This window comes from Biomphalaria glabrata, chromosome 2, assembly GCF_947242115.1.
Source record: "Biomphalaria glabrata chromosome 2, xgBioGlab47.1, whole genome shotgun sequence".
Taxonomy (NCBI): Eukaryota; Metazoa; Mollusca; class Gastropoda; family Planorbidae; genus Biomphalaria; species Biomphalaria glabrata.
Window position 1 is genome coordinate 16,088,705 of NC_074712.1, and position 23,821 is coordinate 16,112,525.

Below are 23,821 nucleotides of genomic sequence, written 5' to 3' on the forward strand. Positions count from 1 at the left end.
TTCTGATCTAGTTGATTGGATTTATATACTTGAAAATGGATTTACCCAATTAGTTAAAAAGTTTTGTGCTGGAATATTTAAAGAGAGATAAATTTAGCTATTTTTCTATTTTTAGGGCACCTTGGTTTTGTAGAGATATAAAACCTATATTATGCTACAATCTCTGCCATGGTCTAAGGAACATTCATGTCAAGTTTGATCAAGATCTTTTTAACGGTTTTAATTTCTTTACAGGACATACATACATACATACATACATACTCCTTACATTGTGCTTTATATATTAGATAGGCTACATTATATTTGCAAGTGATTTCAAATGAATTGACAAATAATACTTTTATAATAAACAATAATAAAGGGTTTCTCAGCAGAGAATGTAAACAAAGGTAGAAATAAAACAGTAAAAAAAATGTAAGCTATTCCCCACATTTTAACCAAATATTTTAGTTAGTTGAGAGATGTAGTGTACTCATAGGCTTATTAGTAGCTCAAATTATTAAATTTAAAATTCAAAGATTTGAGATCACAAAAAGACAACAAAAAGACTAAGAGATCTTTGTTTAATTACATGATTTGGTTAGTAGGCTATTAGGTCTACAGCTAGTTTCTCAATTTTTAAAAGTTAATATATAGAAGGCTAATTATAATCCCCTAATTTAGTGTGATTGGTAGGTCTACTAAAAAATTGCTTACATCTAAAAGGTTTCATAGTTAACTATTCAGTGGCAAGGATTACTCTTACTTGTCCAATTCAGCTGATTAACCAGAGGTCCTATCATGTGAAATTTAAATAGCACTTTTTATTTTATTCTTATCTATGATTTTCTTTCTCACCTTTTTGTGCATAGGCAGGCACCAGGTTTCATATACTATCACACCGACCTAGGGTTAAAGAAAAAGATCTACAAGTTTGTTGCAGCTTACATTAACATGTGAAAAGTTTGAAAAATAAATAGTTGTTCTTATAATTTTATTTTATTTGAAGATATGGTTCAGTTCTTCTAAATGTTAGAGATGAAGTTGAAGCCAAAAATATTTCACTTCAAGCAGCAATAGAATTTCGCAATAGTAGCCATGACCACTACTGGATTTCTAATGGCTATTGTAAGTACTTTACTTTAATGTTTTTTGGTGCACAATTGTTAGTCCATCTAAGGCTTTAAGGCAAGGGATATTCCTATTTGAAATCCTAATTTCTGAAAAATTATTTTTATTTTTATTTTAGATGATGATGTTAACAATGTTAGTCAGGCATTTATTAATCCAAATTGTTCTGGGTATTGGCAAATTAATGAGCCATCAGCTATTGAGGGGAGAGTTGCTGTGGCTAGTGATATGTTTGGTAAATGGGCATTGAAGTCAGTCTGGATTGATCTACCGTTTGTGTGTAGAGCTCCAGCTTGTCCTTCAGGTATGTTGATATTATAACATTAAAATACTGTTGTTTTTTACATACTTTTTTTTAATTTACAGTAAATGTCATGTGTAAAGAGCTCTAGTTTGGTTATGTTATATTACTTTGTACTGTTTGTTACCTGAGATTTCAAATTTTTAAAATGATAATCATTACAACAAATATTAGCTTTCATTATAGTTAGAATCACTATAATATAATAAGATTCTGCTTTGACTCTGCAACAATATATAAAACTAGCAGTACACATCACCTACACTTGTTAATTTTTTCACAGTCCTTATATTGTTTATCATAGACATAACATTCTTTTTTTTTATTGTTGACATTTCAGAAAAAGGGGCCACATTTTAACAATCTCTATAACATACTTTTTAGCCTGTTAATTAATTATTGTATCTATTACAATGAAGTTAAACATTCCACTCTCTGTCTTTCTCATTCTCTCTCTCTCTTTTCTGGAACCCCCAATTTAATTTTTTAAACCTGTGCATCATAATTTGTCCGACAAAAACTTTTTGACTTGATTTAGAAAGACCTCCCCCCAACACATACACACACACACATGCTTTGGGCCTATTTGAAAAGCTCTCTTATGCTTCAAACACCATCAATTGCTTAATCATGAGTTAAAAATTACTTAGAATTGAGGTTATAAATTCTGTTTCAACTTTTATGTAGCTCGAATTATTAAAAGTAAAATTTTCAAAAAACACTATTTAAAATAATTTTAAAAAGAAATGTAAAAATTAATGTGTGCTTAAGGACATGAACCCCTAACCCTCAGATTTTAAGTCTAATGCTCTGCCCACTGAGCTGAGTGTTACAAATGTTAGAGGAAATTACACATAAAAAGTAAAGTGCTTGAAAACCAAAGTATAATCTTGTACTTTTCAATATATCTGCATTAAAAAACGTTGGTAAAAATTGGGAATAAAAAATTGTTTTTGGTAAATTTAACCTCTGCAGTTTTGATCTTGAAAATATCTTAGTTGTCCCAGATCCAAGGTACGAGATGAAGAGTTAACTTTTCAAATCTTTTTATCCACAGCAAGTGGGAGAAGTAGTGATGAGTGATTGATCAATTGTAAATATATAACATTGTTTGACAATTAGATGGATGCCAAAAAATAAATAAAGATCTATTTATAAATATAACTAAGTAAAAAAGATTTATCTATTTTTATTTATGATATGTATGCGCATGTTTTTCTTACAGGTTCCTATAGATGCAGTAATGGAATGTGTCTAAACCAAAGATGGAAGTGTGACAATATTTTGGACTGCGCTGATGGCTCAGATGAAAACGATTGTTCAGGTAAACAGTGAGCATAATAATATGCTACTTAATAATTTAATAACACTAATTTCTTAAAATTATATTCATTTAATTTTTTTCAGATTGTATCAGGCACTTCAAGGCTAGCTATGGTACACTTAGTTCAAGCAATGGTAACAACTGTCAGTGGATCTTGGAGGGTGTGCCTGGTGAGGTGCTTAGCATTCATGTAAGTTTCTAATTGGTCACATTTATTTTTCTTTGATTGGATTACTTTATACCCTTTTAAAAGGGCTGCCATAGCTTTAAATTCTACGGATACTTAAATAATAAGATTTTAGTTAGCTACTTTTCAAATTAAAGCACTGATTGTGAAACATGAAATTAAGCTCAAAGTCAAGTCTTTATTGCAATTTTTCTAACCATATTTAAATTCTTTTACAGTTTGAGCGTGCTTTGTTGATGGAGAATGCTGCCTCATTGTTTGTCTACAGTGGTGGTCCCACCATCCAAACAAGTATATTGGTTAAAGAGTTGAGAGGAAATTCATCTAGACTTACTGTGTTTGGTGTCAACCATTTCTTAATCATCAGGCTTAGATCTTACAGTTCTTCTCTCAAACCTGTTATAAATGCTAGGTGGAAAGAAGGTAAAAAAAATATTTTCACCTTAAATCAATAGGGTCTGAACTAATTGTGTTTTTTTTTTTCAAGAATGTTTATTCTTTTTGAAACTGAATTTCCAATTATATATCTTAATTAATATTAAAATATCTGTGCTGTTTGAGCTACCTCTATTTGTTATTTGTAACAAAAAAGTAATGACTACAAATTTGTAGATAAAGAGCTGACAAAAGTAGTGGAATATCTTCATGTTCCTGATGATGCTATTGGGACAATAGTCACACCGTCTTTTGGTTTATCTTCTGCACCAACAACTTACAACAAGAAATGGATAGTAACTACTGATATAAACAGTGTCCTAACTGTGGAGGTATATCTGTATAATCTTTTAGAACATAATTTTGAAATTTTACAGTTACGTTTTTATTATTACTAGAAATTAGGGATATTTAAATAAATGGTGATAAATTAGTTGCATTTGTTAGCTTAAAAAAAAAAAAAAAAATTAGTGTTAAAATTGTTTTTCATATATATATATATATATATATATATATATATATATATATATATATATATATATATATATATATATATATACCAATAGATTGAGAATACCACACTGGAAGTAGGGAGCAATGAAGATTCTGAGCTGGTGATCAGTCCAGTTAGTTTTGCGCTTCATGAACCCAATACCAAAAGAGCTATTTATATATCTAGTTCTTCTAGTCTTACTATTAGAGCTAGAGTGAATCAACAACAAAATAAATACATGACTGCCAATGTATGGAAAGGTAAGTGTATTTTTTAAGACACAATTTTTAAGTTTTAGCTGGTGTCATTGTTATAAAGCTTTGTTTCAATGATACATTTTATGTTTCCTAGATAATGTTCAGTTCAAATAAATAAATCTCCTAGGTTGCAGTTTCAATACAACATTTACCGTAGCCAGTCTTGAGTTGAGAAGTAAACTTATCTTGAAAGAATGTCTTTGGAGATTCAATAATGGGCTTCAGGCTGACTTTAGTGTGATGATGACTGATATACAATTTGATGGATCAAGTAATTGGTTAAAGGTGACATATCTAACTATAACAAAATTAAGTCTTTTTTTTATTGTACATTTAATCCTTTGCAGCTGAAATTATCAAAATAACCAAGATTTGTCACTTTATTTTCATATTTTTTATTTATAGGTTTGCTAAGTGAAATCTATTGTCTTAGACTAGGAAAAATACAATTCAATGGACTTAAAATATTTAGTTATCCTATACAAATAACATTTAAAAAAGGTTTTATGATGGATCAAAGAAAACAGATAACAAATGTTTACCAATTTATGTTGTATGCTCTTAAAACTATTTTTATCCTTACAGTTTGATCATCATATGCCATTTCCTGTTACCGTTAAGACAGGTTTTTAGAAAACATCAATTAAAAAGTATTAAAAAATATGTGTTCTTTATCAGGATGATTGAGTACAGTTCCTTTGAAAGAAATGATGATATATCGATAAGAAAAGCTTTATATGTTTCTGTATTTAGATCTACAATGGAACACAAGATATAAATGACAATGTGTTACTGAACACAATTAATTCATCAGTTGGACAGTTACCGATTTTCAATCTAGATAGAGGTGTCTCTTTCATATACAGTTCAAACTCAGAATCTGCAAGTTCTTTTAAGGCCAAAATATCAACAGGTATATTCAATTTAGATTTGATTTGATTAGCTTTGACTCTGACCTGATATAAACAAAAATTCTTTTGAAATTATAGACTATGAACATTGTTTTCCAAGCTAAGGAATGTTAAATAAAATGTGACTTAAGATATTCTATTCATGAAGAGAAATTTTAAAGTATACATTTAAGCTAATTTTGAAAAAAAAATCAAAGTTCAGTTGATAAGTTCTTCATTAGTATCTAAAAATAAGTCTAACATTTAAGTAGCAATGGTTTTAAGTTTCAAATAATATTATTTGTCAGTTATTCTTTGCATTTTATGTCTATAGTTGCGATATTTTCCCTGTGCCACTTCTCATGTAACTAAAGAGGCCAATCCTTGATACAAAGCTGCGGTCACAGGTTGGGCTTTTGTAATCACTAGACGCTTCTGTACTTTGACCCTTCATTCTACTTCTGGTGGTTTGCTATCTGCAATCCAGGACCCTTCCTTTATGCTTGCTCTCCATATGGATTTATCTAGTGCCTCAGTATCAGTATAGCTTTAAAATTGGTGACCTGATGCTCTCCTGCCTTCTATTAGATCATCATACAGAATTTTGTTTGGGAGTGAAGTTATCTTTGTGTCATTTATCAGTATTTTATTAGGTTTTGTTTTTGTATTTGAATATTATTCGTTATTGGTTATTGTATCTTCCCAACTTAATTTCATTTTAATAAACTAAACTATAATTAATAATAAGCAATATATGCCAGCAGTATAAGTTGAATTTGTGTATAAATTCAATTTACAAAGTACCATGATCTTCTTCTTCTTCTTCTAGCCAGCTTTTTGTTGTTGAGCTGTCAGAAAAATAGTGTGCTGTTTTCTTCAGTTGTTCAACATTGCCGTACAGGGTGTTGGTTATATTGGGCTGGAGTGGTAGTAGGGTCTGCCTAAGGTGGATTAGTAAAGGTCATTCAAAAAGGATATGGTTTACGGTTTCATAAAGGTGGGAGCAGTGTCTTCAAAGGGGGAGTTGTGTGAATTTATTTTATTGAGATGGTATTTTAACGTAATTTATCAGAGGTGTGTGTCCTGTCCTTAGTTGGAAATGGTATATTGCTCTTTGCTGGGGAGGAAGTTAATACTGTCCAGTTTGTTAGGCAAGTTTATTTCTTTTGTGCATGGCTCTGCCTGTGTTTCCTGTTGCTCATTGGTTGAGACACTCCTCTCAAAGTAACATGATAAATTTCTCATAACAATTTAATTCCCTTGCCAAACAGAATAAATAAATGACAACATGCACTTATATACAATGATAACGCAAATATTTTAATATTTTTATTTTTAGATTGTGAAGAGATTCCAGATGTTACAAATATGCAAATCATTAAAGATGTCAACAGATTGGCAGGAGAAAGTTACTCTGTCAACATATCATGCAGTCCTGGTTTTGCTTTTCAGCAAGAAGAATACAATTACACTGCTACATTACAGGCAGTATGCAGAGAAGGTGGTGTGTGGGACTGGGGATCTGACAGTTTCAAGAGATATCCCAAATGTCAAGGTCAGCAATTAGCTAACATTAAAATAATTTTAAATTAATTTATTTTGTATATTAACTTAGTGTTAACTAAATGTGTATGATTGATTTCAGTTGTGTATTGTGGGATACCACCAGCTCTGCAAAATGGCTACATTGAATCTCTGGATAATGTCACATACAATGCTTCAGTTTTGTACAAATGTTTTGATGGCTTTGTGATGAATGGGACCAGCACTTCAACATGTCAACCCCATGGACAGTGGTCACCGGCAGGCTCATGTCAAGGTACATAATGATAATATTGTGCTGAATTTGTTGATGCTATTCTATTTTTCCATCCCAAAGGCAGACCGTGAGTATGGTGGCTTGATGACATAGAGGCAGATCTACAACAGCTTAAAGTCCGGGCCTGGAGATGTAAACAACACGATAGATCAGAATGAAGAGATGTGCTAAAGAAGGCAAGGGCCCTCCATGGACTGTAGCACCACTGGGATGAATGATGTTTCTATGTTTGTGTAACACAGTGAAAATATATTCACAACCTTTTTGTATTGTGTAGTTGTCTTGTTACCCCATGTCAAGTCTTGTAGTTGTCACCAATGTCATGCCTATCAGAAATTATTCCTTTTTATTATAGCTTTTATATCAATATACTTAAATTATAAAAATGTTCAGAAATAAAATAAAAACAGACCAAGATCTGATGGTACTTTGTTTTACTGCTTGTTGCTTGGAAAAGGCGACTAAAAACTTTGCCTAAAACTAGTCATGATGAGAATGTCTTGTTGAGCTATTAGCTTATTTGAAACTCACCTGCCTTTATGGAGGAACATAATAGGCAGAAAAAAAGGAACCAAGGGTAGAATGAATTAACAAATGACTTGTGAAAGCATTTTGTTTTCTGTTTCTTTACAGCTGAAAATTGTGCTGATGTTCCACTTATACTGAATGGATATCACAACTACACTATTGGATCTAACAGCACATATGGAACAATTGTCAAGTATTTTTGTGATCCTGGATTTCATTTGATTGGTTCAGAACAGATTGTCTGTCTCCATGATAAAACCTGGAGTCATTCAGCACCTACCTGCAAAAGTATTTTTTTCTCATGATTTCGTCTGAAAATATAGCCTTCTCACTGCTTTTTAATCTCCTTTTAGTCAGCTAAACTTTTTAGATTTTGATAGTTTCAATCTTTGCAAAGCTTGATATTTAGAATTGTTTCAACATTTGAGTAAGAGTTGCTTCAAAGGTGCAATACAATTTTTGAAAAAAAATATATAGACTTTTAAATTTTAATCCTTCAGTTGGGTGGAACTAGTGTGCAACATTTTAACAGAGTTTAGTCAAGTTTTGATAAATATAATTATTTATTCTTATATTTTGTTGCATAGAACTAACTTGCAATCTGCCTCTGGTAAAGTATGGATATTACTCTACCTTCAATTGGATTATTGAATATAATGAAAGTGTTAGACTACATTGTTATGGAGGATTTAAAAATAATAGGACTAATACAACAGAGGCTGTAATCAAGTGTAATCAAGACAGAAAACTTAATTTTGAAGACTCTTGCATTGGTAAGAATGTGATGTAATTTGTTTTTATTATTAGTATTTCTTTAGGAGAATATTGTAACTTATTTCAAACCTCTTTCAGGGTGTCAGGGAATGACTCACAAATAGGGTTTGACCTTGGGACCTTCAGGATGAGAGTCAGAAGCATATTCCAAATAACTGTCATTCAGTAAAACTTTTTTTCTCTAAAAAAAATAACTGCTGTAGATTTTGATTTATATGGTAGATTCTATAAGGCTGATAAAATGTATTCAATACCAGCATTAAAATGTTTGAGAAAATGCTTATTATTTTTAAAGTTTTATTGTAACTTGTACTTGATTTATTTTTTGGAAATCTTTCTAATAAGACATTTTGAAGCTATTTTAATAAAGAGTTTTAAAACTGTATTGATTATTTTTAGATCTCAAAAAAATTATACCAAACTCCAAATCATAATCTAGTTTTCTGCGGATTATTAATTATTGATTTGTTATTTTCTTTAATAAAAAATTCATTTGTTAAAAGAATATTTTAAACTAATTAATTTTGTTCTTTTTGACTTACAAACTATTAAAAGGCATCACTAATTTTTTGTTTAGTATACTAAGCTGAACCAGAAGTGCACACCTAAAATCTAATTTTTATTTTTGTACTTTTTTGTATATTTTGACTAAATGATTAAGTAAGTTAAAACACATCCACCAAATGAAGTAAATGTCTATCTCTCACTTCACAGATGTCATAACTATTTCCCTCTTTTCCCACAAGCTGGTTAATGAGAAACAAAAGCTAGCTTATACTTTGAAACATCTAATAAACCATAAATAAAATTATGTTGCTTATTAAAACCTACAAAATTTATGTAGAAAAAATGTACTGTAATGGTATTTATGATTTTATAAAGAATGTTGATAAAAAATGTTTGCTGTTAATTTCTATCAGATAGAGATGAGTGTACAGAAAAGGTGGACATATGTCATGATCCCTTAATGAATTGTGTAAATGTATTTGGTTCATATGAATGCATCTGTCAAGATGGATACAATCTGACAAACTCAAATTGTTTAGGTATGTTGATATGTCTGTATTATCCTCTTATAATGTCTGTTTTCCATACAAAATTATTTGTTCTGTTTCTAGCATTTCAACTAATTTTCATTCTCATACATTGGCATGTTGAATGTCTTGTTAATTTTTTTAATTTTAAAAACAATCTACATATATACTAAATTAGCTTCAACAATGAAGAAAGTTTAAACATTTAAAAAAAAAGCTTTGAATGCATTATTGTTCACAGATATAGATGAATGTAGCAGCAGTACACCCGTTTGTCATCAGCAATGTACCAATCTTGATGGATCTTATAACTGTTCCTGTGATGATGGGTTTGATCTGTACACTGCTAACAATACCAATGGATTTATCTTGCCAGCTGGAGAAGATGGAACTAAACCAGGACATGTCTATCATATTAATCATACATGTGTCCGTATGTAAACAATGTTAATTAATTTTATTGATTAAATATACTATATGAAATTAGTTGAATAGTTTTGTACATTTTGTTTGCCCTATCCCATTTATGTAATCTTGGTTTGATTTTTCAAACACAACTGTTATCAAATATAGAGTACTAATTGTAACTGTATTTTAGTAGTCGACATCTTTAAACATTGCACAGGAGAAAAGGACTTAGAGAATGACATCTAATTAAAGTTGTATAGATACTTTTTTGTGTGTGTTTTATGTTGTTTTATATTTTCTGTATTATTAGAAACAATTCTCTTTGAGATACTTAATGTGGCTTTATTATAGACCCTACCAATCCTTAATCTATCTCTATTTCCTTCATCATAAAATGCATTTGATACAATTTTGTCATTTTTTTGAGAGATGAATTTTACTCATTGAATCTGAATAGAAGTTCCTTCTTTTCCAACTTTACAGGCAAATTTTGTGATCATCCACCACCAAGTATTGCTAATGGCACAGTTCTGTCTAAAAAGGACATATTTATGTTTAATGAGTCAGTAGAGATAGTGTGTGACTTTGGATTTGCATTGAATGGATCATCACTTGCTCTCTGTACTAGCAATGGAAACTGGAGATATGGCGATAAAGATATACCTCCCGCTTGTATAAGTAAGTTTAATATTAGCTTCTGTCTAACTATTGAAAACATTTGTGCAGATTACAATTTTAATTTAGAGCAAGTGTCTGTCCTTCGTTTTCACATCTATTGTGTTACTATTATAGTAGTAATGCTGAGGTGAACAACTGTAGTCCAATGAGATACCCATTTTTTGTTTGGACCAATAAAATTATCTGTCTAATTGTACAATCTTAAATTGGTTTGCTTCACTTAATTGTACAAAGTTATCATAATATATTCTTTTGATTCCATGAAGAAATTTCTTATACAAACAGGTTTGTTTTTATTGTTAGAATTTTTATTCACATTTTTTGCCTCTTGTAACTTAATGCCATTTAAAAAAATTTTTTTACAGTGATCGAGTGTCTATTACCACCAAAAAGTCAGTTAGAGTTGAGCCGTGACCCACCCAATTCAAGTTTTATAAAAGCTGGAGAATCCCTGACAATAGTGTGTGAGCAACAGTGTGAGAACTGTTCCAATATAACTAAAGCTTTACACTGTGCTCCAAACAGTAAAGGGACTTTCAGTTTACAGGGAGATAATCCTCACTGTTTTGGTAAGTTTATAATTTTCAGTTGATTGATTACTGACAACTTTATATTGTGTAAGAGATAAAACAAAATTTACTTTAAATATATACTTAAATCTGTATTGGATTGATCATTGAGCCTGTATAAGCAACAAAATGAAGCTCTGGAATTGACATTTTGTCTAGAAATACACCAATAGTTCTCAATTGTATAATATATCTGATGTGAGTTTTCTGTTCCTGCCATCCTCGCAAGGGACAAGCTGGGCAAGAACGACATTGTTAACCTCTAAGGGTCTTTATTCTCATTGTTGAGTACAATTATGGCACAATTTGGAATTTGTCTGGAAAAGTTATGTTTCAATATAAAGGAATGTTTTGACTTAGAGATAATGATGCTACGAATTAAAAAATAAGATGAGGTTTTAAGGAAGAAATCAAATTGTAAATGGACTACTTTTGACAGCTTTATAGAGGCAGGCTTTATGAATGTATAGATTTAGTTTGATGACATTCAACGGTTCCCTTCCTTATTATTAAACTTCTTGTTCAACATTAGCTATTAGCTTGACTAACTTATGTTGTTGGCTTTTTGCCTGTATTATTTGATTTCATTATTTGAGTGTTACCTCTGTTTGACTTATCTGCATAAGACACAGCATGGAAGCGCCTAACATTACCTACAATAGTTGAAAATGTAATTTTACTTTTGTTATGTGAACCCTACTGTGTTCACTAGGCATACATTAGCTCCTTTAACTGTACATACGGCAATGAAAAAGTAATGAGCTATATTTATTGCATTCAGTGATCTGATTTCCATGATATAGTCATCTGCTTCCCATGATTATTAGCATTCCTGTAAATTAGAAAGATTCTTTGTTTAAAAACTGAATAAAAATAGCCAAGAAATGATTAAGCACTTTAGTATCTATATGTATATACAAAAATATATTTTTGTCTACACTAGCTGTCAACTGCAGCTATCCACCATGGGCTAAAATGTCTGGAGTTATCCCAAAAGATATCAATGATACAACCTATGGAAGTTCTTTTGAATTTGAATGTGATGGTGATAAAGGATATGAGCTTCATGGAAGATCTTCTCTAGGAAATACTACAGTCAAGTGTCAGAGAAATGGGCTCTGGGGCTTGGATTCCTTAATTTGTCAAGGTTAGAGAAGAAAATCAATGATATTTTCAATAATAAGCTAAGTATGCTGATTAATATTTGTATTTTTAAGATAGTTTTTATTTTAAAAAATTAGGAATGCATTGTGGAGACCCTGGTACTTTGGCTGGCACTGAGCAGATAGTTCAGTATAGCTATGAAGTAGGTCAATCGGTTCATTACAAGTGCACAAGGCCTGGATATAAGACTAAAACTAATGATACTCTACACTGTCTGTTTAGTAATGGAACAGCTTTCTGGAGTGGAGAGGCGCCCATTTGTGAAGGTACTCTCATTTTTCTAATTTAGTGCTTTACTATTATATGGCTCCTTTTGTCTGGAAAGGCAATAAATGTGCCCAGATGAGTCACGTTACTATTATTATGTAACTAGACATATGTTACCCGCGACCCGCGGGTCTTTATTTGCGCATTACTGTCGATATAGTCACTGAGAGTGTTTTGTAAACAATTAAACGAAATAATAATGTAATAAGTAAAGCGAATGTGTCAATGTAAAAATAGTGTGAATGAAGCTATCAAATCAGAATAGCTAATAGGCTTAAATCCATTTTTTTAAAAATTAAAACATTTGCTTGTAGGCCTACATATATTTGATTAAAATTTGAGATGAATAGACTAAATTTTGTATGTTCATTTGTATAAAGTATAAAGTAGATCTTGAGGTAGACATAGATCTAAATCTACACTAATCTAGAGTTAAAAATTGGCTTTTATAGAGTTCATTCTGTGTTGCGCATGCGTGAACTTTTTTTCATGAATGAATATAGGCCTATCTCAACACGGCTACGCAACTTTAGCGAACAGCGAACGAATGTATTAAAAATGCTTTAGAAAAACAAATTTGAATGTTAATTTGATTAAAATATGAAATGAATGGACAATAATTAGTATGTTTATGTGTTAAAGCATAAAACTATCTTTGCGAAAAGAAGTTTTATCATCTTAGAGTTCAATAAGAGTTTTAGACCTAGGCCTAGGAATAGACTCAGTAGAGAGATGTGTTAATCAACTGTAATAGAGTCGGACAACTTTATTTTTTTTGAGGGTCTTAAGTTTGTTTTATGGCTACAATACATACACTATGGTCTAAGTTGGTACCCAAGGAACATTCCTGCCAAGTTTTATCAAGATTGGTCAAGCGGTTTTGATGTCTATAAGTAACATACATCCATACATACACCACACATTCTACTTTATAATATAGATATAGACTAGACATATGTTACCCGCGACCCGCGGGTCTTTATTTGCGCATTACTTTCGATATAGTCACTGAGAGTGTTTTGTAAATAATTAAACGAAATAATAATGTAATAAGTAAAGCGAATGTGTCAATGTAAAAATAGTGTGAATGAAGCTATCAAATCAAAATAGCTAATAGGCTTAAAACCATTTTTTTTTTAAATTAAAACATTTGCTTGTAGGCCTACATATATTTGATTAAAATTTGAGATGAATAGACTAAATTTTGGGTAAAACTTTACATCGAAGGACCCAAATTTTGTATGTTCATGTGTATAAAGTATAAAGTAGATCTTGAGGTAGACATAGATCTAAATCTACACTAATCTAGAGTTAAAAATTGGCTTTAATAGACCATTGAGTTCATTCTGTGCTGCGCATGCGTGAACTTTTTTTCATGAATGAATATATGCCTATCTCAACATGGCTACGCAGCTTTAGCGAACAGCGAACGAATATATGAAAAATGCTTTAGAAAAACAAATTTGAATGTTAATTTGATTAAAATATGAAATGAATGGACAATAATTAGTATGTTTATGTGTTAAAGCATAAAACTATCTTTGCGAAAAGAAGTTTTATCATCTTAGAGTTAAATAAGAGTTTTAGACCTAGGCCTAGGAATAGACTCAGTAGAGAGATGTGTTAATGTGTAACCATTTGGTAATGTCTAATGAAATAATGTTCGCCATGAAATCTGTAGTCACAGATATCAGGAACTAATTTATTTAAAAAATGCTTTTGGATAATCTAGTGGATTGGATTTAGATGTATGTTAAACTTAACTAATGATCCTTTCAAGTTTTTTCTCTTTCGCTACGAAAATAAAATTATGTTTGCGAAAATGGGATTACCCGAAGCCGATACATTCATATTGTTACGACCCTACTGGCGGCGCTAAAGGGTTAACTATAGGCTCAGCTGACACACACGTGAATCACTCAGGTCAGCGGGGCCATGGACAAGGGACAGTACTACGATTACACGCAAATATGACCAATGTTATGGTCATGTGATCGAAAGCCTGCGTGTACGAGTGACAGTGTGTAGGAAAGCGGCAGTTCAAGACCGGAGAGCGTCGAGACCGGGACTGTTAGTCGGCCATGAAGTCGGTCCTGGTTGAGTCCTCATGTGTTGATGTACAAGTCCAGAAAGAGAGACAGTAGAGTTTTGTACGGTGATGTACAGAGTGACATTTTAGTTGTTGATGTTTGATGCCAATTGTCTAGTATTGGCTGTTATCTACTTATTCACTCATTATTAAAGTACCCGATATTGTGGAGCTCTTGTTGTCAAGTTCTTGATGTGTTGATGTGTTGTGTTGAGTTTTAGCAGTGTTTACAGAAGGCCTGATTGGGAGAGAGAATCGTAACAATATCTATTACAAACGAAAAGAGCGATAGCTTTGTTAAATGAATGGGATTATAAAGTGAACAATTAAACGAAATAATTTTTAGTACACGATTCATGAATGAATATAGATCTAGGCCTATCTCAATTCGGCTTCGCAGCTTTCGTAAATGAATGTAGCTTTAAAAACCAAATTTGAATGTTTATTTGATCAAAATATGAAATGAATGGACTTCAATTGATATGTTTATGTGTTAAAGTATAAAACTATCTGTGCGAAGAGAAGTTTTATCATCTTAGAGTTGAATTAGAGTTTTAGATCTAGGGATGGGATTATAAAGTAAACAATTAAACGAATTAATATTTAGTACGCGATTCATTACGGAATTGTCTAATGAAAGAATGTTCGTCAGGAAATCTGTAATCATAGATATAAGGAACTAATTAATGTAAAAAATGCTTTTGAAACACAAAATTGAAGGTTAATTTTATTATATAATGAAATCAATGGATCTTCTTTTGTCTTTTCATGTGTCAAAGTAAAAATTTATATGCGCAAAGTGTATTTCTTAAAATTAGATCTAGGTCTAAATCCTTTCTATCTTTTCTCATGTCAACATTGTAGACATGGCCTGGATCCATAAAATACTATAGCTGTAATAGAGTCGGACAATTTTATTTTTTTTGAGGGTCTTAAGTTTGTTTTAGGGCTACAATACATACACTACGGTCTAAGTTGGTACCCAAGGAACATTCCTGCCAAGTTTTATCAAGATTGGTCAAGCGGTTTTGATGTCTATAAGTAACATACATCCATACACCACACATTCTACTTTATAATATAGATAACTAATGTAGAAATTTAAGTGACAAGGAATTTAAATCAACTCATTGTTGAATAAAAAGTCTTAGATAATGTATGAGTGTTTTCTTTTTAGATACATTTACTTTGTTGCCTTATTTAAAAAATAGTCTGACACTTTATAATCCAACACAGCCAACATAAATTAATTTATGCTGTATTATATGTATACTTTTGGATTGTAGTACATTGTAATTTAACACAATATGTGAAAGCAGATAAATATGTTTTGTATTTTTCGATCAATTCATTTTTCATTTTCATCTGTTGTATATCTTCAGACCTTGAAACTCATAAGAGAAAATCTTATTTCCACCATAAGTTTTCTTGTTATATACAGTTCAATTCTTTAAAGCTAATCAATGTTTTCTTCAATCTGTCACTTCTAAGATCCCATAACCATTGGACTATCAAGAGTCAACTACAATTATATTCTACACACAACACAATAAACAAATTATAGGATTTTCCAAGATAAATATAGAAAACAAGATTTATGCAATAATATTTAGGATAAATGCAAAGTTATTTTCTAATTTGAATAAGCTAATGACATTTTTGTATCATGTCAATAGAACTATTATTATGTAAATCACACCATTTTCTTTTCTAGATGCAGAGAAACCAAACATCACTTGCCCTGAGTTACCAGTGTTTAATCTTTATGATACTTTGACCTATAATCTACCAAACACATCAGACAACTCAGGATATGCATGTTTGGTCCTAGAGTCTGGACCTCCTTCTGGTGTCTCTGTTGTATCCAAGAATATAACTCTCACATTGAAAGCCTTTGATTTAGCAAACAACATTCATAATATTTCATGTGATGTTGTATTAAAAGGTAACAAGAAGTTTTAAAATGTTGAGAAAACAGTCTATTATTAAGATACTTATGGAGAAAATAGTAAATGTAGATCTAATAATTTTGTTTAATTGGGATTCTTTGCTCTTGAATAATGCTTAAATAATGAACCAATTGTTGTTTATAATATAAATAGTATATAAATGCGGTACCTATAAACTGGAAGAATAATTATACAATGAAACCTCTACAATTCTTTTATGGCCTTCAGTACTCTAAAAGTTGGGTAAAAGGTTTCTAAAATACGATTTCTTCCAGTGGCCAAAAAAGGGAGATTGCCTCTTAATTGATTCCTCTATCTTAAGGTGTCTTATCAAATATTAATCTTGAGCCATGAGTTACACGCAGTGAGATGCAGTGGCTGAGCAGTAAGGCGCTTGCCTTCCGTACCAGGGTTCGAATCCTGGTGAAGACTGGGATTTTTAATTTCGGGTTCTCTGGGCGCCTCTGTGTCCACCAGCTCTAATGGGCACCTGATATTAGTTAAAGAAAACTAAATGCGGTTGGTCATTGTGCTGGCCACATGACACCCTCGTTAATCGTAGGCCACAGAAACAGATGACCTTACATCATTTGCCCTATAGACAGCAAGGTCTGAAAAGGGAACTTTACTTTATGAGCTACACACTATTCCCTTCTGTTAGAGGCAAGATATTAAATGCCTTCATATTCCTACACTGTGCCTTCACAAGAAAAAGCTTGTGTGATTCCTGTGAAGCAGATGGGACAGGATTGTTGTCTTTCTTCTTCTTTCTTCATCACCATGTAGTCTTTACTTGGTATATATAAATATATATATGATAAAGTTCTGATTTAAGAAACAAAGGTACAAGTTAAAGGAGCCAATGGTGATAAGAAATTCAATGAGTCAGCTGTACTGCAAATTGTTGGTAGTCTATGAAGGTTATGTTATATGACCCCCCTTAAGTATGTGCACACTCACAGTGTGTTGCATGGCGGTAGTGAGTTCAAACACTGCTCACTTCCATCCTCTGCCATATTGCAGGTTTTGGTTTGGATGCTGTAATCTTCATCTCTAAAATTTATGAACCAAGCAATATACTTATAGAATAGATAATAAGAATTTCTTGACAAATAAAAAGATTTTTGGCTTAAGTCATCCAAGGAGCATTACATACATATTTATTAATTGCAATGCAATGAAACGAAAAGTCTCATACATATTTTTAAAACACAACATAGGGGAATTTGACTTACTTGCTATTAAAACTATGTTTCAGATCAAACAAGACCTTGGATTCAATGTCCAGGAACTATTGATTATGATTTGGGTTCCAAGATGTCTGACACAATTAGTGTTCAAACATTGGAGTACCTTATTTTACATTCCAATGATGGTAACATCACTTACGTCCCATCAGCATTGAATCTGACTTTGGGAAGTAATGTCAACAATGTTACAGCCAGAATAGAGAAAGACAATGGTCATTCTGCTGAATGTGCTTTCTTAATTCAACCAATAAGTAAGAGTTTTAACTAATTATTTAAAAAAATCATTTGTGAAGGATTGCCTTAATAACTTAAAAATACAAATAATTAAATGAAAGTTGTGTTATTTATTAGGTTGATTGGAAACTAATTATCTAAATGTAGTTAAGAATTTAAGATTGTTTTAAATGTTATAATGCAAAGGTTTTCATTACTTTTCTGTTCACTTTTATTAAATTCTTTTAATATGATTTTTCTTTTAACAGCTAGAACATGTACTACTGCTACACTGACAGCACCAGCTAATGGAGAGATCAAAGATTGTACAGGAACAAATACAAGCATGAACTGCAGTGCTCAATGTAAAGCTGGATACATTTATCAAGATCTTACCACTGCTAAATTATATACATGTACAGACGGAACTTGGTCTACACAAACTCCAACATTACCTTGTCTCAGTGAGTTCAACAAATTATTTTGTATTTCATAAAATTATGTGGTGTTTTTTTTGTTCAATTGTACTTTTCTATGAACTTCTAAAACACACCATTAGGATGGATCTCAGCAGGCTGTAATAGACTCTTTTTTTCTAATATTTTTGTTCTGCATTGAAAATAGGTATGTTAATATGTGTGTGACCTACTCATTGACTTAGAAATTTATAATGCTTTCTATGCATCCTGCATTCATCTACATAGGACGATTTGGAAATGATATAGGGAATTGTCTGGCTTGACCTCCGCAGTCAGCATTTGTGTGAAAAGAATAATTCCTTAATGTATTCTTTGGGATGTAGGGTTAGAGTTACTATAATTTACGAGGGAAACAATTTTATTATCCACTTATTTTTTACTAACTTGCTAATTTTGAATGTCTAGAAAGCTAAAGGTCTAATTAAGATACAGCAAAGACTTTTCTTTTCCTTAGAAAACTACTATTAATATTTTTTTTTACAAAATTATATCAATTAAGTTCAGACTGTTTTTTTTAAGCATCCAATAAACCACAATTTCAAACTATTTATTTAATATAAGTAAATAATGTACAAATACAAGTTATGGTTCATATATAAATGTGTGATTATTATATACATATATTACTACAATATAGTTTATATAAAGTACATAAAAATTAAACACTAACCCAAAAAGTAAGCAGACAGCTGCATAGTGAATACATAAACAATGTAATATCAAAAGATAACAACAAAAACCTATGGTCATACATTGTCTAAGAAAATGGAAACAACAGGCATAGCGCCATTAAAAGGAGAAGACAACTTAACACATAATGATAATGAAACTAAAGCTAACATCCTAAACAAATACTTTGCAGCATAATTCTCAGACCCAGGAGACAAAGACATATTACTTAATTTGAACCAAGTAGACAACATAGGAGATATAGAAGTACAAGAAAAGGGAATCCAAAAACTATTAGCCAACATCAAACCGAATAAAGCATCTGGACCTGATGGTATTCCAGCTAGATTACTCAGAACTAAGCAATGAGCTAGCACCAGTGTTCAAAATACTTTTTCAGGCATCTCTTAAACAGGGCAGAGTACCAAGGGACTGGAAAGAAGCTTATGTGCCCCCTCCCCCATTTAAAAAGGAGAAAAATCTGACCCAGGAAACTATAGACCAGTATCACTTACCAGCATCACATGTAAAATCCTAGAACACATAATATGTAGCAACATCAAAAACCACTTGGACAATAAATAAATAAATGGCTCTAAATCAACACTAATAACAGTAAACTCAGGTGTACCTCAAGGAACAGTCTTAGATCCACTACTATTTTTAATTTACATAAATGATTTACCAAATTGCATTAGTTCAGGAACAAAAGTCAGATTATTTGCAGACGATTGCATTATATATAGAACAATAAAAACAACACAAGATACAGAAATTTTACAAATAGAAATAGATGAATTACAGAAATGGGAATCAAATTGGAGCATGTCTTTCCATCCAGAAAAATGTCATTTATTAAGAGTAACAAAAAAACTAAAACAAATTAATTCCACTTATCTTATTCATGGTAAACCAGTAACACAGACTAAAAACACAAAATATCTAGGTGTTATAATAAATGAAAAACTGTCATGGAATCCCCATATTGATGAAACTATCAAAAAATCAAACAAAGCATTAGGGTTTATTAAAAGAAATTTCTATAAATCAAATAAAAACATAAAACTAAAATGTAACAATTATACAAAACACTGAACCATAATCTTCAAATACAAAAACAAAATTTAATAAAATACTCAGAAAGACACAAAAATAAGGGCACATTCTATGACAAATTTGTACAAATGCTCCTTCTTCCCTAGCACTATTAGAGCCAGGAAAACCAGTGACTTGGCAGAATTTAAGTCATTGGTTAATATGACATGATATAACGCATAGGACGTAATCATCTTTTTTGAAGTAACATCTGTATCATATAAGATAATATAAGATTAATGACTTTGTGACAAGTCAAAAACTCGCTGTCAGAGTCACTCAAATTTATCACAGCATTAATTATTATTTTTCATTATTTATTTATTTTATTTTAATTATTTCCCCATCCTACCCCTAAATTATCCACCCGCACCACCTTTTCCGCTCCAGGCTAGACTTAGTTGACCACATTGGAGATAGTTAGGCCACGTCTTTCGATTTATCTTCCCTTGACAGGGGCAAAGATACACCCAGACTCTTTGATCTCATCGGCAGGATGTCTGACAGCCGCAGTGGACACCACCTTGTGTGGAATGCAAGTCACTCCTCCCCCCCCTTTTTCTCCTACATCTCTCTTTGATCTAGGAGATTACTCGAGTCAAAGTGCCTCTTGACGCTCCCATCTTAAGTCTAATTCACCCACGTGTAAGATAATTCTTAGCCTAGGACATTTCCTGTTTCCGCTCGCATTCCCAGGCCTGTGTATATAAGGTAAATTAAATCAGACGCTCTTTCTCATTCGAGCTGAGCTATCGAGTCTGGACTATATCATTTATCCTTACTCCTAGAGGAATACCTGGTGGTAAGCCGAACTTAATCACAAGTTCCATCTTAATTACTTTTGTGCTATTTCCATTGGATTTTATCATGTGTAGTTTATTATTTCATTTATATTTAATTAGTGCATTGTGTATTTCTCACTGGCTAAGTAGAAAACATAAACATGCCCTATGTATTTATTTAGTATTGCATTAATCTATTAATGCTACGTTGCTCAATTGATAGTTGATGCAACCGTGTATATATTTGTACACCTTATTTTATTTCCTTTATCTCGGTTGGCCGCCTTGATAATTTTACTAGCGCACTGATACAGCATCTAGAAAAGAGTTATGGGTTATCTACCCTGTATTGAATTATCTCCCCTGAAGTCATTTTACTCTAACGAGAGTTGAGCCCCTTGAACGGACACCCTGTCCATTCAAGCGCGCTCCATTGTTCTCGACCCACGGTCATATATATATACAATCGTCTGGGTTGCTGACCACCGCCCATTCCCCCCCCCCATCTCTTTCTCTATCCACCTGTGTTGTTTATTTGAGATTATTATCTCCCCTTCTATGTACATTTTTATATTATTACTTTCCCTTTGATGTACATTTTTATATTGCTATTGTCAGCCATCTATTTTCCCAATCCCATTTGTCATCATCTCCCTATTGTGCTCTAAAGCAATTTCACCAATCTGACGAATGCACCTCAGTCGAGGGCATCGATAAGATGCATAAGAGACATGTCCTAACTTGTCTTTATTTATCCGCAGCCTCCCTCAGGTGTCTGCCTATTTGTTTGATATCAAGAATCACCTACTATCTTTGTGCTTAGTGCTATTCAGCACTGCACTAGCTCACTGACCTGCCTATTTATTTATTGGATCAACGATCTATTTACTTGCATCTGTGCTTAGTGCTATTCGGCACTGCACTTGCCTACTGAGATCTACTCAACTCTACCACTTGGCGCTATCGGCATTGCCCGCCTATTCGACAGCCCACCTGTCAAGCTATTGGGTGCGACGTCCCTATAGATTCAGATCTGTGTGAGACGTCATAGCTACGCCAACCCCCTGCAACTCACTGGACATATCCTGTCAACTACGCTGCCCACGGCAGATCCGCTCTGCCCGCAGTAACCTTGTGCCCACGGTAGCTGGCCACCCGCCCTACTGTGCCCACTACAGATATTAGATTTTGGGGATTGAGACTCCACAAGAACTATATCACCGGCGTCCCTCTATCCGCTAGAGCGCCACCTCCAGCTGCAGAACCTCAAGCTAGTACACAGCCAGCTGCGACATCAACAGGAATACCAGCTAAGTCAGAGGACAAAGTGACATACTCTCTTATTCAGTGCAAGAGTGATGATTAAATCTAGTATTATTTAGAGATAGATGCAAATCCTCCCCCTTTTTATTCTTATATGTATATTTATGTAAATAAATATTCTTCATTTTTAACTTTTGTATCTATCTTTCATTGCTTGTCTCGTTGCGTGTCTGCTCCCGATTCATATTCTGATAGGTTGGTGTGTGATAGCTTTAAAAATAATCATCCCCTAGACATTAAACGCGCCAAACACACGTCACATTCCCCCACCTGTCACAGACTTAAAAACATGAAGATTTGGCTAGGTTTATTTTCAATGCTATTTTTACAACTCACTCTGTATGTCTATCTGTCTGGTAAAAAGTTAGTACACGTTATTTCTCTGAAAGTCAATCAAGCTGAAATTTTTGAAAAAATATTTCTTTTATCCGACAAAGCAAAATAGAACAATCAACACAATATCAGATATCCCTGACCCCCAACACCCTATTTCTGAAAAACTACATGAGCATTGTACAGGTATATGAAAATCAAACTAGATAATTCTCTACCCTAAAGTCCATTATTTTTCTAAATGTTAATTCCAAGTGATTAGGATCAAACACCTTATTATTATGTAGACATTTGAGCCAGCTAGCCAAAACAAGATTCCTGTATTCGGAAACAATAATCAATTTAAAGTTATGTATCATTTTATTTTTTAGTTTTGGCAGCTTGTTTAAAATAATAGACAAGTTAACATTTACATAATTGCCACAGTTTGCTTCCAATATGTCCATTACAGTACTTCTAACTTGAAGGAATAATGGACATTCCAAATACATGTGTTTCTCGTTATCAGCATTTTCAAGGTGGCATAATATACATTCACGGTCATTTGCCCGTCTTCTGACCATAGTTAGAAAGTATACATAAAAAATATGTTTAAGAAAATGAAGTTTATAAGATTACTATTCGTTTTAAATTAGGTCTAACTTATAATGCATACTAATTAGCTTTTTCTCTTTAAAAAAACTGCTTGCATAACTGATTTAAAAAATTAGATTTTTCGCTTTCAGGAAAAAAAAAAGTAGCCGTTGCATCAGAACTTTGAATGGTCTAAAATATTGTGATGCCGGATTTTCAATATCTTTTCTAGTTTACGAGATCTAAACGGGACGGACGGAGCGTCTTTTCCCTTTTCGGGGGCCGCTATTATGGTTAACGAGGGTGTCATGTAGCCAGCACAATGACCAACCGCCTTTACTTTTCCCCAACTAATGTCAGGTACCCATTAGAGCTGGGTAGACTCAAAGGCGCCCAAGGATTCCGAAGTTGAAAATCCCAGTCTTCACCAGGATTTGAACCCGGGACCCTTGGTTCGGAAGCTTTACCAAGCCTCTCCTGGTCTTTACATAATGTAATCGTTTTGAAAATGCTTAATCTTGTATTTGAATTCTCAAAAGAAATACTTTTAAAAAAATGTTCAAGAAAATGGAGATTATAAGATTACTATTCGTTCTAAATTAGGTCTAACTTAAAATGCATACTAATTAGCTTTTTCTCTTTAAAAAACTGATTGCATAACTGATTTTAAAAATAAGATTTTTCGCTTTCAGGAAAAAAAAAGTAGCCGTTGCATCAGAACTTTGAATGGTCTAAAATATTGTGATGTCGGATTTTCAATATCTTTTCTAGTTTACGAGATCTAAACGGAACAGATGGACAGAAATTTCGCACAAAACTGATAGCGTC

At 32.4% G+C, this 23,821-nt stretch overlaps 1 protein-coding gene across 3 annotated transcripts in view; it reads left to right on the forward strand.

Annotated features, from left to right (window-relative positions):
• Positions 1-23,821, forward strand: part of LOC106069146 (uncharacterized) — a 122,999-nt gene that overhangs the window by 16,448 nt on the left and 82,730 nt on the right. For all 3 annotated transcript variants that reach the window (XM_056019355.1, XM_056019356.1, XM_056019357.1), the window contains exons 4-25: positions 989-1,107; positions 1,229-1,414; positions 2,637-2,735; positions 2,819-2,925; positions 3,141-3,345; positions 3,535-3,689; positions 3,924-4,110; positions 4,235-4,392; positions 4,861-5,020; positions 6,337-6,552; positions 6,643-6,816; positions 7,450-7,632; positions 7,932-8,117; positions 9,039-9,164; positions 9,394-9,585; positions 10,044-10,238; positions 10,604-10,807; positions 11,751-11,954; positions 12,049-12,237; positions 16,042-16,272; positions 17,535-17,777; positions 18,009-18,203. In XM_056019355.1, coding sequence (XP_055875330.1) covers positions 989-1,107; positions 1,229-1,414; positions 2,637-2,735; positions 2,819-2,925; positions 3,141-3,345; positions 3,535-3,689; positions 3,924-4,110; positions 4,235-4,392; positions 4,861-5,020; positions 6,337-6,552; positions 6,643-6,816; positions 7,450-7,632; positions 7,932-8,117; positions 9,039-9,164; positions 9,394-9,585; positions 10,044-10,238; positions 10,604-10,807; positions 11,751-11,954; positions 12,049-12,237; positions 16,042-16,272; positions 17,535-17,777; positions 18,009-18,203 — 3,914 coding nt within the window. The remainder of the gene's footprint in view (positions 1-988; positions 1,108-1,228; positions 1,415-2,636; positions 2,736-2,818; positions 2,926-3,140; positions 3,346-3,534; positions 3,690-3,923; positions 4,111-4,234; positions 4,393-4,860; positions 5,021-6,336; positions 6,553-6,642; positions 6,817-7,449; positions 7,633-7,931; positions 8,118-9,038; positions 9,165-9,393; positions 9,586-10,043; positions 10,239-10,603; positions 10,808-11,750; positions 11,955-12,048; positions 12,238-16,041; positions 16,273-17,534; positions 17,778-18,008; positions 18,204-23,821) is intronic.